Source organism: Meleagris gallopavo, chromosome 28, assembly GCF_905368555.1.
Source record: "Meleagris gallopavo chromosome 28, MGAL_WU_HG_1.1, whole genome shotgun sequence".
Classification (NCBI taxonomy): Eukaryota; Metazoa; Chordata; class Aves; order Galliformes; family Phasianidae; genus Meleagris; species Meleagris gallopavo.
The window spans coordinates 4679687-4694864 of record NC_139431.1 but is presented as its reverse complement, the minus strand read 5'-3'; the positions used below and the strand labels follow the sequence as shown (position 1 = coordinate 4694864).

The following is a 15178-nucleotide window of genomic DNA, read 5'->3' as shown; positions in this document are numbered from 1 at the left end:
CATGACCAAAGCCCTTATCTCCTCCCTATACTCACATATGCATTCCCCAGGATTAATTCTGCAGAAATGAGCATGGCTGTGGCTCAGGCCCTGCAGCTCCTTCTCGTCCCATGTCCTCTTGGCAGATGTCCTGTCCCCATCCCCAGCTCTCAGTGTAACTCACCGCCGGTCAGAGGCACAGATTGCAAAGCCAGGCGTGCCAGGGGTAATGGAACTATCACTGCTCTGCCTGTTGGACAGACTCATTCACAGCAATGTGGGATGGGGCAGAGCAGCGGATGGGAGCTCTTGAGCCTCTTGGATCCATTGCTAAGCTGGCTGGAAGACAACAGCCACGCTGCTCTGCTTGCTGACACAGCAAAGCCATCCCCGTGCAGTGCTACAGCAGCCATGCATCCCATCACCACGAGCAGTGTGGTTTCTCCACGCACCAGCAGCAGGCAGTGCTGCCTGCCAGCGCTCCCAGCACAGGGCAGGGGCAGCACCTCCGTCCTCTTGGATGTTTCTGGTAAGAACACACGTCTCCTCTTTGCTTGCTGGAGTGTGTTACAGACCTGTTATAACTGGCAGCTGAGAACCCTGCCACCCTCCTTTGTAACAGATCTTTCTTTTGTGATTTCCAGCCCTCCTTGCTTCCTGAGGTGTGGACAGGACCTAAATTTTGCGGTAGGACAAGAGCTGCAGATCAGAGAACAGCATGCTGCACCCTGCATCCCTACAGCACCAGCTCTCAGGGATGGTAAAGCGGGGTTCAGCAGCAGATCCTTTTTCTCTCGTGCTGGCAAAGCTGTGAGGAGGCAGCTTTGCTCTCCCTAAACCAGTGGGGAAGCTGAGCCTGGGGCTGAGCATCTCACGCAGATCTGTGCAAGGGAACCTGTAATGCACCCACTGGTACCTTGAGCACCCAGCAAAGGACACTAGAAGGAGTTTGCACTGTGTGTACCATTTTATTTTCAAATATATATATATATATTACATCACTTTAAAACGGAATATTTGTGAAAGGATTTTGTGGTAAAAGCAAACCCGCCGTGTCCCTGTGTCTGCAGGCAGCTCCTTCCCCAACTCACCACAGACCCTGCCTGCTCCTTCCTCCCCTCCTGCTGCCAGAGGGGATGCCTCCAGTGCAAGGCACGCTTCGTTGGTCCACGGTGTGCCCTGCTGTGCTGGGAGAGAGCAGGGCTTTCTGCAGGGATAGGGAAAGGAACTGGGGAGCGAGCTGTGAGGAGCACTGTGTGCTTCAAGTATGTGGCATGCTCTGCAGGAGGCTGAACTGGGCACGAGCACCAAGGATGCTCTCTGGGGTGGGAGGGCTGGGTGGGGGTTGTGGCTCAGTGCAGGGCAGGGGGGTGCTGACCAGCAAAGCTGAAAGCAGCCTCCACCATCCAGCAGGGAAAGCCAGGGTGGTGGGCAGCCTGCCATGCCTGCAGGTGCTCAAAGAGATGCTGTTCCTTCAGCCTCTCACCCCCTTGTTACGGACCCGTTATAACCTGGATGAAATCCCAGCCCCTAACACACACTTCTGCTTGAATCCAGTTTTCTGTCTGGGCTGTGCTCCCTTGGCACCTCTTCTAGGCACAAAGAACCCCTCACCAGAAGAAGCCCTTTTCCTCCCTAAATCCTCCCCATGCAGGGACTCAGCACCCCCCTCTGCAAGCCCTGGGGCGCAGCTCCTCCTGCAGTGACTGCAGCCATCCCACCCCACAGATTGGGGTCTGTCTGCAGAGGCGATGCAGCACTTGGCTTCCCTCCCTGCACAGTGCAGGGCAAACAAACCAGGCATTGGCACTGCTGTGTGCTGAGTGCTGAGCATCAGAGCTGCTCCTTCCTGAAATGCAGGCCCAGCTTGGGCTGCTGACAGCAGCATCCCTGCCCACCAAACCCCAAAGTGATTCAGTCACTTTGCTCACACTCTTTCCTTCCAACTGCTGTGCCCATGTGAACAACCCTCTCCTTATGAAAGGCCACAGCAGAGCCTTCTCACCTTCTGCTTTCATTTCCCAGCTGAGGGTTTCCCACCAGGGGAGGAAGGCAAAACGTGGCAGCCATACCCCATAGCACCACAGCAGCTGGGAAGGTGACAGGAGGAGCATCCACTATCCACAGTGCAAACTGCCACCTCTGGCTGGTTAAACAAAGCTTATGCTGCTTAAAACCATGATTCCCCAGCACTAAACGTGCTGACCCAGCCCTTCGGGGAGCACCTGGACTTATCCTGAGAACCTGCAGGAGCCCAGCAGTGCCTTCACTGCATGCCAGACTCCCAGCTCAGCACCCAGCACTGCTGTCACCCAGCAATAGGACACAGTGCTACAGAGCAGCACCCAGCAGTGCTCCCACTCCAAGCCTTTCCCTGCTGGGTGCCAGGGGTGAGGAAGGCAAGGAGAGATGAGAGCAGAGGGAGGCAACGTGCTGACATCGTGAGGCAGTCCCCCCTTTAATCCCCTGAGAAAAGAATATATGGCTAAGAATGGAAACTTCCCTTTGTTCAGCACCAAGGTTAAAAACTCCCTTCTCAGTTCTGGTATCACAGACTGCATCAAGGCTTGATCATCTACCATAGAGCTGAAAAGTCTCCTTTATTTAAAGTCCCCTGGCCTTACATCTGAATTGGGTTCAGAAGGTGAAGCACCTCAGGAAGATGAGGATAACCTCGGGCTGTTTGTATGAGCACAGTGCTCCCTTAGAGTTCCTAGAGCGTGTTGGTAAAGTAGTGAACAACGTAATGAGCAGACCATGTACTGTTTTCTTCCCGAGGTCCTCTGCAAAAAGTCCTGCTGGAACCAAAGCAAAGCAGCCAGCGAGAGCAGCGGGGTATGCAGATAACGGAGTTGATTGAGAGAAAAGGAAAATAGCAATTAGTAGTTCACAGTGACAGAGAAGCTCCATCTGGTGGTGTTCTCACCCAGAAATGAAGGTGGGGATGGGGACCTGCAGGCTGTCTGTGCTCCCACCAGTCAGGGAATGTCAAGCTCTGCTCGAGGCAGTGGAGCAATGAGAGGATGGCAGATGAAGCTGCGTGGTTAAATGCAAAGAAGTGCACTTGCAAAGGGGATAAATGGACTACAGAGCATCTGCACAGCTGCAAAATCTGGGCACAGTGCACCGCAGACACTCAGCACTTCAGGATTACAAGGAAAGCAACCAAGACAGATAGATAAAGAGGAATATAGCAAATATTTTAATGTCCTTCCAGTGAGTGCAGTTCAGGGCACTCCGCCAGGGGCAGGGATACTGCAGACACAGGGTTGGAGTGATGAGCATGGGAAGACCCTGGTACAGAAAGAGGCTGAAAAGTTTCATTAAAACCCAGGAACCTGAGGAATATCAGTGGTATAAAATTAAGGCCGGTCCTGCAAGGCTACCAGGTGTCCTCTGTGCAGGGGCAGAGCAGTCCCAAGACATTGAGGACAAATCTGAAGACAAGGGTAGGAATCGATGCAGGGAGGTGATAGTGGAAGGTTTTACAAACAGGACAGAGAGGCATCCATTAGGAAATACCTCTGTTGGGGGGACAGGAGGGCTGCCCTGGGCCCACCATTCGCCCCCTGGCTCCCATGAAGGCTGCTCAGGGTTGTGCTGCTGCTGTCTGTCAGGGTGCAGCTCCACAGGGATCCCCCTGCAGTAGGAGCCCCAGCACAGCCCCACTGCTTATGGTAGGGCTTCTGCTGAGCTGCCCTGGAAGTGTGTGATGCTGGTACGGGATGGGTTTGGCTCAGAGAAGGCCATCACAGCTTCAGACCTTAAAGAGTTGCCTGGAGTAAAAGGAACAGAGCTGAGCCAAGCAGTCTGTGCTGGGATGTGCTGGGATGCTTTCCCTATTTTGCAGAAGTCAGAAAGATCTGAGATGGGCGAGAGGAGCCAGCTGCCCTCCCCCCACTAAAGCTCATCTTCAAGCACCAGCCATGAACAGAACAAGGTCGGGCCACTCGCCAAAGAAGCCATGTGTGCACAGGGCTGCGTGCCGTGCCCAGCTCAGACGTGCCCTGGGCTCTCTGCACCTCCAGCCCAGCTCCTACAGTGGGAGCAGGGACACGGTGGTGCAACCCCAGTGCCTCCTTCTGGCAGTGAGGGACACCCACTGGTCCCAATGGGCAGCATGCAAGTGTGCTGGATAGAAGCAGCCGGCGGAACGGGAGGAGGGCAGGCTGCCTGCACCCACTGCAAGCTGCCCCACAGCTTTTTAGTGTTTGGAAAACCACTGATGCTTCCCAGGCCTGCTGGCACAAAGCTCTGGGGCTCACAGTGGGACTGGGGAGCAGGCAATGAGGTACAGCTGCACCCCAGGACCTGTGCCAGCCCTGGGGAGCTACAATGTCAGTTGAGCATGGGCAGCCTGCCGTGTTCCCACCGACTGTCAGGTAGCCAGTGTGGTTCTTAAAGAAGGCAGGGGATGCTTGTCATAAAGAAAGAGAAGGCTCAAGTACTTGGGCTCAGGAGCAGGGGGAAGACGAAAGCAAACCCCACACTTCCTAATGCTGGCTTGCCCCTGCAGTGACTTACAGACAACACAACCGAGGTTGGAATCCCTCTTCAAATACAGGCACAGCAGTGGGATGGAGCCATCAGCCACGAGGAGCTTTGCACCCACCCCAGGAGCACCTTAAGAACAGCGCAGAGCAGACACAACACACACAGACAGGTGCTCTCACGGCAAGGCGTTGGTTCCTGCAGAGCAGCCTGATCTGCTGCCTCACTGCTGTGAGCCACGAGGTCACAGCGCTGCTCTGCCCTCAGCAGCCCAGCAAGGCACAAAGCAGACAGCAGAGCCGATCCCTCTCCTTCCCCCTGCCTCTCTCTGTAGCTCCCAGTGCATCTCCTGGGCGGCACGGGCCCCGTGTCCTGCAGTGGGAGGCTCAAGGGTCCGTGCTGCTCTCTCTCTCAGAGGTCCCTTGAATGCCCCTCTCCTGGGAGACGTCACCACGGAGCAGAGGTTTGAGAGAGAGCTCGGCGGGACCCCCGCCTCCACCCCACGGCGGTCAGGGCCTGAAGAAGCGTCGTACCACTAAATGCCCCACCATCACCAGGGCCAGCACCGCCAGCATGTACTTCATGTAAACATTGTCCAGATCGAGTGCAGCCACCTGACGGGAAACAGAGGGAGCAGAGCGCGTTAGAAGTGCCCGCGTCCTGCCTGGACCACACTCTGCTCTGCTCCCATCTCCTGCTGGATCCCACCGACCCCCTCTCGGCCCCGTCCCCCTGGGCGCAGTGCCCTCGGCTCACCCATCCTCCCTGCTGGGCGATCCACCGCGCAATGCGGTTGCACAGCATGAACTCGGTGACGTAGCGGGCGATGCGGCGCAGGAAACCCGTGATGCCGTGCTGGTAGACGTGGATGGCCATGCAGTAACCGAAGTCCAGCAGTGCGATCACCCGGCCCCAGTTAATGCCGCTCTCGAACAAGCTGAAATGAAGCCAATGGTTGGGTTACAATCGCTCCTTGGGAGAGGACGCCCTGCTTGGCTCCATCCCTGCGCTGCCCAGGGCTCTCAATTAGCGTGGGCTGCAGGGCAGAGCTGGGAATGCTGCGCTGCTCGAGGAGCATCCCAACAGCACAGGGAAAGCAGTGGTTTTGTGGCTATGTATTGCATGGCCACTGATCACCCCGCGTGCTTAAGGAGCACAGCCACCACAGTCTGGGCCAGCACTGCTTGGCTTGGCCAGGTCTCTGAAACGCTCGGGTGAAAACCTGGGGATGGCTCTGGGGTTCTGCACACCCCACACACACATCCTGCCCTTTCCCACAGGGCTGCATCCCAGCACAGGGCAGAGCTGTGGAGCTGCTTGGGATTGCATGAGCCAGGGCATTACACAGGGTGAGCTGCACCCAGTGCCAGTTTAAGCCATCAGTCTGTAGGCTGCAGCGTGCTACACATGCAATCAGGATCAGGATTGCAACCCATGTGCACACAGCATCCCTTGCTTGTGCAGCCATACTCAGAAGCAAGAATGTTCATATAGATCTGGGGCAGAGGTGTATTAGAGCAGGACTTTCCTTTTTCCTGCACAGACAAATCCCTCCAAGAGCAACTGAACTCGCCTTCAGCGATGCTCCCACGGGCTGAGGGTTCAAAATACACTCAGTGCCTATTGCTCCTGCTCCCAGTGTCAGCTGCCATGCACAAACTGCATCACTAGTGTGCAGGTTTGGCACTGACTTGGGAGTTCCAGCAAGGTTAGCAAGAAGGAAAAGAAAAGAAAAATAAAAGGGAAAGAAGAAGAAAAGTAATATGAGGCTCCGGCCCTGTGTTGTAAGCCGGTGCTGTCACGGCTGTCCCTGCAGGGCTGTGCTGGTTGCAGAGGGAAAAGGAGTTCAGAGCCTGGGATGGAGCACGAGGACACAGGGAGCACCAAGAGACAGAGGTTAATTTACCTGTTTGCGGTGCGTTAACCGCCTCAGGGTGGCAAACAGCGCAGCATGGCTTCCCAGGGAGAGGGGAGCAGGAAAAGGACAGAAGAGAGGCAGTTAGACAACACACAACGAGCGGAGGGGCGCGGGGACGGGGCTGCACCAGACCCAGGGACCCCTCCAGGGGTCTTCTGCAGGACCCTGGGAGAGCCAGGTGGCCCTATGGGCAAAATGCAGGGAGAAGGGTGAGGGCTGAGCCCCTCAAAGCACAACTGGAGCTTCCACGGGCCCCGTGATGGGGCCAGCGTGACGCCTTTGGAGCTCAGAGCAAAGCAGCCCAGGACACAGACTGAGGCTGTGCCTCGTGCAATATGGGCAAAACGTCGTCTGGGTGTTGCCTCCAGTCTTCGCACTGTTGCTGGGACATCCACTTGGCCACGCTTCCCAACCCAAAGCTTCTGCCCCCAGACAGCTCGTGCAAGGGCTGCCAAGGGGACGGTGAGTGAAGAAAATGCAATAGGAACAAGAGCAGACAGGCAGAGAACACGGGAGCTCAAGTAACGGTGAGCTCAGTCAGAGCTCAGGGCGGGGGTGTGGATGAAGCTGGAACAGATGGAGCCCACGCACTGCGGGGGGCAGCTGCTCCGGGCTGGCTTTAAGGTTTTAATGAGCTGCAGTGCATCAGTGCCACCTTCCCTCCCGAGGCGTGCTGCCTGCTGCCTCACCTGGAGGCTATGGTGGTGAAGTACTCGTAGGCATTCTCCTTGGTGGGCTGCAATGACTTCAGCATATGGCGGAACTCCGCGTCGTACCGCTTGTTGATGTCGTCCCCGATGATGGCCAGGCGCCTGCCCACCTGGCTCCCGATGCTGCCGGAGAGAAGACGGGCTGTCATGGGCACGGACTGCTGAGCAGCCGGGCTCAGGTCGGGGCAGAGGATGCAGCTTTTACCTGCCCAGCTCCTGCTGGATCTCCATGATCTCCGGGTCCATGGGCACCTCTTCCCCTCCCTCCTCTCTCTCCTGCTGGTAGCGGTAGAAGGTGTAGCTCCGGAACACCTCCTCGGTCTGCTGGGCCACCTGGTCCTCTGAGAGAGGCAAGGGGGAGAGAAGTAGAGGGGCAGCTTGGCTGCTGCTTTCCCCAGGTTGGAAAGAGGCCACGCAGGCTTTTCCAGCCTAAATTTGTGCTGGTGTGTCTAAATCTCTCTCTTTGTGTGCACTGTTGGTGGCCGTCCCATTCAGCCCACACTTCAGAAGCCCAAGGACAAGTGACAAGAGCACCTACGTGCCTCTGCCTCAGTACTTCCAACTCAAACAGTTCTGTTTTACAACCCTATGAGTTTATGGGATGTAGTGGTGCCCCATCCCTAGAGACACCCAACTCAGGGCTGGACGGCGCTCTGAGCACCCAATCGAGCTGTGGGTGTCTCTGTTTGTTGTAGGGAGTGGGACCAGATGGCCTTTCATGGTCCCTCCCAACTCCAAACCACCCCACGATTCACTTCTACTTCTACCCTTGGCAGTTGCAGGAAATGGTTTGGGTTCATGGCTGTAAATGTTTGGACAGCAGAAGGTAAAACAAAAGCAATCTGACACATATTCATTCTCAGAAAGGTGATTTTGAAGTCACCCTTGAGGACATGTACCCACATTTTGAATGCTTTTTTTGGCAAGACAACAGGACTTTTACCACAAAAAGCTGACCTTCAGTGCTGTGCTTGGAGCTCTGTCCACATGCCAGCATTTCTCAGTGCAGAACGGCTCAGCACAGTGCAGGAATCCCAGATCCAACCCCAACCAGGAGCCAGAGCTTCATGCAGCATCCCTCAGCAAACAGCACGGGGCTGCTTCTTTTTAAATGCCACCATTTAAAAGTACCCCTGCATGGCATCAGCAGTGACACAGTGACCGAAAGCTGAGCTGCTGCTGGTGATGCCAGCAAGCTGGGGGGCACTCAATTCCCATAGGGGTGGGAAGGAGCTGAAGCTCCAAGGGGTGTCTGAGTCCAGAGGGATGTGGTGCTCACACAGCACACAGAAAGCTCCTGGGTAAGCACCTGGAGTCATGGCACGGCTCTGATCGGAGCCATGTGCTCTGAACTGAGAAACAAAGCGCTCGCAGCACTGCATCCCTGGCAGCCAGCAGCCCAGGGTTCGGAGGAATCGGCTCTCAGGTCTCATGAACATGCTTTTCCCATTTTCTTTCTCCAGGAGCACACAGCAGACCAGCACCAGCATTGCTGCTCAGCAGCAAACCCAGTAGAACCCTGCCCCAGCACCCCAGCACAGCCACCTGCCATGCTGCACACACAATTCTCTGTCTGCTTACACTTCCAGCACAGAGATGCTCCATCCTGAGCCACATCCCAGCACTGGGGCACAGCATCCTGGCAGCACTGCCCCATCAAACCCTGCAGCCTGCCCACACCACGCTGGTCACTGCAGTGTGACATTGCCCTGCCCCATGTGCAGCTCCATGGTGACAGACCTACCTGAAGGGGTGCAGGGATAAGAGAGGACTGACGTGCAAAGCTTGGGTTGCACAAGTTTAGGCTGTGTAAATAAAGGTGAAGGGAAATGACGAGCACTGGTGGTTGTGTTTTCAGAGAGGGTTTGTTTGGCGATAAACGAATCCCACCTTATGGAGGAGTGCAGCACAGAGCAGCGAGCAGAAAATGAAACCGACTGAGTCACAGTTTCATGAGAGGCAGAGCAAACAGCCTGCAGGAGCAAAAGAGGAAATAAGCGTACCCAAAAATCCCTGCTCTAACTACCCCGGGCACTATTTTTAGTGGTACAAGGACACCTTGGATACATGACTGCAGCAAGAGGTGCGGCTGTTTGCAGTGATTGGTACCCCAACCTGGAAACATCAGCTCCGAGGACAGCTCTTCACCTACTGGTGCTGGAGATGGGCACTGCAGTGGTTTAAGCCACTCTATGGAATCTGAGAGCACCAACCGAAGCAGCCAGGACCCTCCTTCCCCCGCTCCATTTTCAGGTGGCTTTGGAGACGAAGATACGGATTACTCACAGATGTGTGACTAACACCCCCTGAGCAACGATTTATCAACTGCTGACTGACTTCACAAGCAGTGCCAAGTCCACAGCAAAGATAAACAGCGAGGGACCAAGCCTTACAGCCCTCCAGCTATGTATGTGAGCGTCAGACACGGGCAATGAGACAGCCCAGGTTAATGTCAGGAAGAGAACCGCCACCAGCTGAGCACTGCAGGCTGTGTTGGATGGATGGGCTTTCCAAGCACAGCCCTGCCAGCCCTGCAGAGACGTGCAGTGCATCTTTCTCCATCTTGCAGCACTAAAAGCAGACACGGCAACACATCCCCCTCTCTTAACACAGTGCTGCACCATTCTGGCTGAGGTGGTCCATACAGAGATAAATGAGACCACGTGGACTCAATTCCTCCTCCCTGCAGGGAGGCACACTGCGTTGCATGGCTGGGGTAGCCATGCCCATGGGCTGTCCCATTGGTCTGAGCCTCAGCATTGGTACACAAAGCATTCCCAGAGCTGTGCTGAACAGGGAAGCACTGCCAGCCCCAGCTCACAGCTGGGAAATGAAGCAGGGGGAGGTTAATGAGTGCTTCTCGGAAACAGGACCCCACCTCCCCAGCTCAGCTCAGCACTGTTGCTGGATCCCCTTCTGCTGAGTTCCCTTCCCTTGACCGAGCTGCCCATGAGTCGAGTTCCTCCTCTCCATCACATCCTGCTGGGAGCACAGAAACCCTGCCTTCACCTGCAGCACCCACAGCCCCAAGAAGTGCAGATTGCCACCCAGCCTGGAAACAGCAGCACCTCATCCTGCTGCCAGCAACACCCAGCACAGCAAGGGCTCAGGATAACACTCACACAGCATACAGACAAAACCCCGTGCATCCACAGGCAAACAAAACAAGGCAGGCAGGCGAGCCCAAAGGCATCACCCAGGTGACAAAATCTTTCTTGCACCCAAAGCCCACAGCACTGGTGGGAGCTGCACGTTCCCAGTGCACGGCAGCCCAAGCACAGGATCCCACCGCAGGTCCTGGCAGCCCCGTTTTGGGCAGTGGGCTGTACAGGAAGCACAGCTCACAGCAGTGTGGTTAGAGTTCAGGGCCCGATCCTCTCACTGGTTTTAACAACAGCATCTCATTGGCCTCAAACAGGAAATCAGCATACGTAAACAGCTCTGCTCATTTATTTGTTTTTGTGCCTCGAAGACCTTGGAGCTTTTTCTCCTGCACTGTGTTCATGTGGGATCCAGAGCTAACGATGGAGAGGGCCATGCCAGGGTACAAACAGCCCCATCGGGCAATAAAGCAGCTCGGAGCCGGTCTGAGCTCAGATACATAAACAGTGAGGGAGGGCTTCTAATCTCTGCTATTGACAGAGCTGCGGTGACTCACGCTTATTTACAGGTCCACCTGCAGAACAGGTTAAGAAGTCACCCGTGTCTAAAATTGCTCTGTGCAGCAGCATTTTATCACCGGGGGACGAAAAAGGAGCTGAGGTTTGTGCCTGGTTTCTTTCAGCCCCGCTCCCAGTTTCACCCATTGGCGGGCAGCAGCACTGCAGTGCTTCCCAAGGCACAGCACACCTCCTGCACCCTGCAGCCAATGCAACACGACTGAAAGCAGCTGCTGGAGGCACTGCTCAGCACCACACATCCTCTGCCTGCTCAAAGCCTCAGACACCTTTCCTTCACTTGTGTTCATGGAAGGGAAAGTAAATTGCAGCTGGCATCTGTGGCAGAGCGAGCCCTGTGTGGCTGCACTGAGCTCCCAGCACAGCACAGCGCAGCTCCCAGCAGCTCCCCATGCTGTTTGCTCCATGCTCTGTGCTCCCCACTGCACAAATCCACGACACCCAGCATCTCCTACCAGCGTGTGAGCTCAGCGTTCCATTCCGCAGACCTTTATAAGCTGATTGATCACCCAGCCTTACAAAAAGCCCTGGAGGTACGGAATGCTGCCTTTTACAAAGAAGCACGTGCAAGAAGAGTTTCAGTGTGCTCCGTCCCCATGAATATCACATCACCCTTTTTTACCTGAATTGGTCTCTCGTGACGGCCTGCGCCCATTGCTGCCCCGGCGTCCGTGGGCCCTGGGTGGGTCCCCCTCATTCCCTTCCATTGCAGAGATGCTGTGGGACTCAGCGGGACCTGCAGGGGTAGAGGCAGACATGAGGAGGGCTGGGATGAAGGCACAGCCCAGCACAGAGGGCAGCAGCTCTGCAGGCACCCGGAGCTCAGCAGTGGAGCTCTGCTCCTCCGTAGCAAACCAACCCACGGCTGCAGCAGTCGCTCCTCGCAGGCAGCTCTGCCCGCCTTCCCACAGCTCCTACAAAGAACGAGGTCTCTCCTTCCCTACATCCAGAGGCTCCAACTTCCCATTTCATTATGCCTTCCGAGCTCCCCTCTGAATGAGAAAATTAAACTGAGTGCACGGCTCCGGCTGCCCCCACACCTCCCAAACCCGTACCTATGCTGAGGGCTCTGCAAACCGCTCATCTGCTGCTCTGCAGCCCGCTGCTCGCTCTGACGTCAGCCCTGCTTTCTGCAGGGAAGGAAGTGGGGCCACCTGCCTAAGTCAGGGCTGGATCCCTGCGGCTGCTCGCCTTTTGTTCAGCATGCCAGTACATGTTCTGAGGCCAGAGCTCAGGCAGGGCCGAGCTGGTGGGTTTTCTGCTCTGCACCAGCTTGAAATACACAGAGACCCATTGGCACCCAGTTTAAAACAAACCCTGGCAAAATTTAAGTGCTGGTTACAGGAAAACAACCACCTATGGCAAGGTCAGAGGTGCAGCAGTCCAAGCTCGCAGATAAAGATTATGCAGAAGGAAAAAAAAAAAAAAAATTGAGATCGTAAACCAGAGTGTGAAGTGCATCCAGGGTGGGGATGGGGGCCTGGAAATGCAAACCGGCTCAGCAAGCTCTCACATATTGCTGCACTCAGGGACTCTGAGCCCCGCTGACACACAGATGGAGGGGCTGTTTTTTCCTACACGCCTACAAGGACAGGATTTCCCTTTTCCTCCCCAACCTCAAACATCCCCATCCAAGGAAAAGTTGAGAGCACGCTGAGGATCAGCAGTGGGGTCCGTGGGGTGGGAGCAGAGCTGGGTCCTGGGGCCGCTCCTCTCCTGCTGCTCCCTGTTCAGGGAAGGGCTGTGTAGGGCAGCTCCATGAGATGCAATACCCAGTAAGGCTAAAATCGCAGCTCACCTTTCATCTGAAGGCTCCAAGGAACAGCCTGGGAGCAGTTCTGTTAGCTCGTGGATAACCGAAGTGGGATGAATTCCTTCTGTGCCTCACACTGCCGCAGCCAGAGGCTGCACGGAGCACATCCAGCATAGAGACCAACTGCTCCAGCACACCTACAGCACAGCCTATTGATGCAGCTGGGTGTGTTTCACCTCAGCCCGCTGCCCCCGGCCCAGAGCTCAGCACCAACGTGGGGAATTCCCCAGCATGGAATTTCTGGGGTGACTCTGACAGCTCAACCTGCAGGAGGTCTGGTGAGCACTGGCATGCAGTGCCTGTGAGCAGCTGACTCATGTGATTCCTCACTTGCTGTCTGCCAAACCCTTAGGAAGCAAATGTGGCAAGCTGCAACTAGGCCATCACTTCAGAGGAACTTTCATTTTCAGTTTCCTTCTCAAGATAGGTCCTTGTAGCACTTTCCTCTCTTGCACCGTGGGGACCCTTCTGCACGTATCTGTGTGTCTCCACGCACTGTGCATAGTGCAACCCATCCCCAAAAGTCATCCCCAACACTCTCGCAAAGCACAGGAATGCCCATGGCAGTTCACTGTGTGTCTGCTGGGGGCACAGCTCAGCCCCTCCAGTACCAAAGGCACTGCAGCTTTCATCTCGCCTGCATCCTGGTCCAACATCCCTTTGGTTTGCCCCATTCTCTTTTTTGTTACGGGAATGCCATGCCAGAAGGGGTGTATAGGAGGATACGACACTCACATACTCAAAGACAGCCCAAGGCTGCCCAAAATGAAGGCAGTGCAGGGCTGGGAGCTGTGGGTCACTACCAGCAGTGTAAAAGTCAGCAGCTGCTCAAAGACTCATCTCCACTCCAGCTTTTTGCACTTCTAGGATTAAAAGGGTTAAAAGATGCAGCTAGCACCTAGGCTGTGGATTTAGCAACCCTTCTGCCATAGCACGGGAATCTTATCTTTATTAACAAGCACATAGAAGGCAAAGAATCAGCCTTCCTGCAGGCTTCCCTCATAAAAAAGACCTTTGCCTCAACTGTTTCTCATTTTACCCTCGTCCCCTTTGCTTAAAGGTCTCTGACACACATCCTGCGTGCCCCCATGACATACTCATCACTCAACTTCTCCCAGCTTTTCTCCAAAGGAGAATTCCTGGGCGCCAGGAAGATGCTGGGAACAACCTGGGGGGGTGGGGGGGGGGGGGGGGGGGGAGAGGGAGTGGGGATAACAGGCTGGGCCCTGTGGACAGGCCTGGTTATGGGGCACAGCACTCCCCCCCCTGCCCTGATGTGCTAGGAAGATCCTCTTCTGGGGAACACACGGAGCATCCTCTGGGAGAAGCATTTCACAGGCCTGGTCCCCAGCCCACGCGCAGAGCCACACAGGGGCTGCAAAGCGTGCACACATGGGACCCCTGTGCCCCACCAACGGGCCCTGCACGGTCAGAGCTGGCCCTGCTGCTCCCAGCCTGACCCGGACGAGCAAAACAGATGAGTCTGTCCCGATTTGTGCCCCCACCTCGGCTCAGGGTTCGGCCCTCGAGCCCCCCCGCCCGCCCCCCCACGTCCCAGCACTGCCGTCAGGAAGCGCGCAGCCCCACGTGCGATGTCCGCGCTGAGGTCACGGCCCGGAGCGGGGACAGACGTGTGGACAGACAGACGGACATCGCCTCGGTGCTCAGTCCGGCTGTGCCCTTCTCCCCACCGGGCCGCCCGGCCCCAACCGCGCAGAGCGGGGATGCCGTGAGGAGGGGGGGAGGGGGGAGAGGAGGGATGTCACCTCCGCGGCCTCACGAGGGAAGGGGAAAAAACAACGACGACCCCCCAAAACCTGGAGGAAATATCACGGAAAGGGGCAATATTTGCTTTTCGGGGCAAAACTCAGCGCGGAGCGATACCCCCAGCCCCGGCCCGGCTCTCGCTGCGGAGCTGTGTGCGCTGTAACCCCCCCGCGGCTCTGCTCATCCTCTCCCCTCCCCCGATCCCGCTGTACCCCCGGACCCCCTCCGCACCTCCCCTTCCTCCGGCTCACCGAGCGATCGGCACCGCCCGGCCCGGCCCTGCGGCGTGGAAAAGCGCATCACCTCGGGGTGGGGGGCACCGGGGGGTTCCTCTGTACTCACCGTGTCCCGGCGGGGACCAGGCGGGCCGGGGGGGGTCCCGGGGAGCTACTGCATCCCCCCGGGAAGCTGCTCCATCCCCGCCGCCTCCCTTCCTGCCTCCTCCCGGCGCGGCGCGAGGGAAGGAAGCGAGCAGGGCCGGGGAGGAGGAGGGAAAAGGAGAGAGAAAAAAAAAAAAATAGAAACCCAACCCCAGACCATAGATGTAGAAGGGAGCCGGGCGGGGCTCAGCTCCCTCTAGAGGCGCCTTGCACGACCCGAGCGTGGGAAAGGGGCTGCGGGGCTGCGCGTCGCGGCTCGAGAGCGTGGGATGCTCGGGGGGTGTCCGAGGGATCGAGGTCCCCCGGGCTGAGCGACACAGGGGACACGCTGCTCTGCAGAGTCTGCATGGGCGAAGGAAGAGCAACGCACCTCTACACCCCGATTCTGCGTGTCCCCGAGAGCTGCCCTGCCTCTTTGTGGGGCGTCCTGAGCTGCTGCAGTC

At 56.7% G+C, this 15178-nt stretch overlaps 1 protein-coding gene across 5 annotated transcripts; it reads right to left on the bottom strand.

The window, feature by feature from the left end:
• Window positions 1–927: 927 nt before the first annotated feature.
• Window positions 928–15148, bottom strand: BAK1 (BCL2 antagonist/killer 1). 5 transcript variants are annotated; one of them, XM_085210260.1, is made up of 6 exons: window positions 15106–15148; window positions 11398–11511; window positions 7304–7439; window positions 7078–7221; window positions 5227–5407; window positions 928–5084 (listed from the first exon to the last, which is right to left on the bottom strand). In XM_085210260.1, the coding sequence occupies exons 2-6, from the start codon at window positions 11480–11482 to the stop codon at window positions 4980–4982; spliced, it is 651 nt and encodes a 216-aa protein (XP_085066386.1). In that variant the 5' UTR covers window positions 11483–11511; window positions 15106–15148; the 3' UTR covers window positions 928–4979. The 5 variants fall into 5 exon arrangements, with proteins under 5 accessions (XP_085066386.1, XP_085066384.1, XP_085066382.1 ...); XM_085210258.1 differs by lacking the exon at window positions 15106–15148 and adding an exon at window positions 14698–14831; XM_085210256.1 differs by lacking the exon at window positions 15106–15148 and adding an exon at window positions 12574–12831.
• Between the last annotated feature and the right edge of the window lie 30 nt (window positions 15149–15178).

Excerpts from the sequence above, each read along its gene's own strand:
- BAK1 (XM_085210256.1), bottom strand. Across the intron at positions 7,222-7,303 it reads ATCCAGCAGGAGCTGGGCAG|CATCGGGAGCCAGGTGGGCA; the intron begins GTAAAAGCTGCA and ends TCTCTCCGGCAG. Across the intron at positions 5,085-5,226 it reads TCGCCCAGCAGGGAGGATGG|GTGGCTGCACTCGATCTGGA; the intron begins GTGAGCCGAGGG and ends GTTTCCCGTCAG.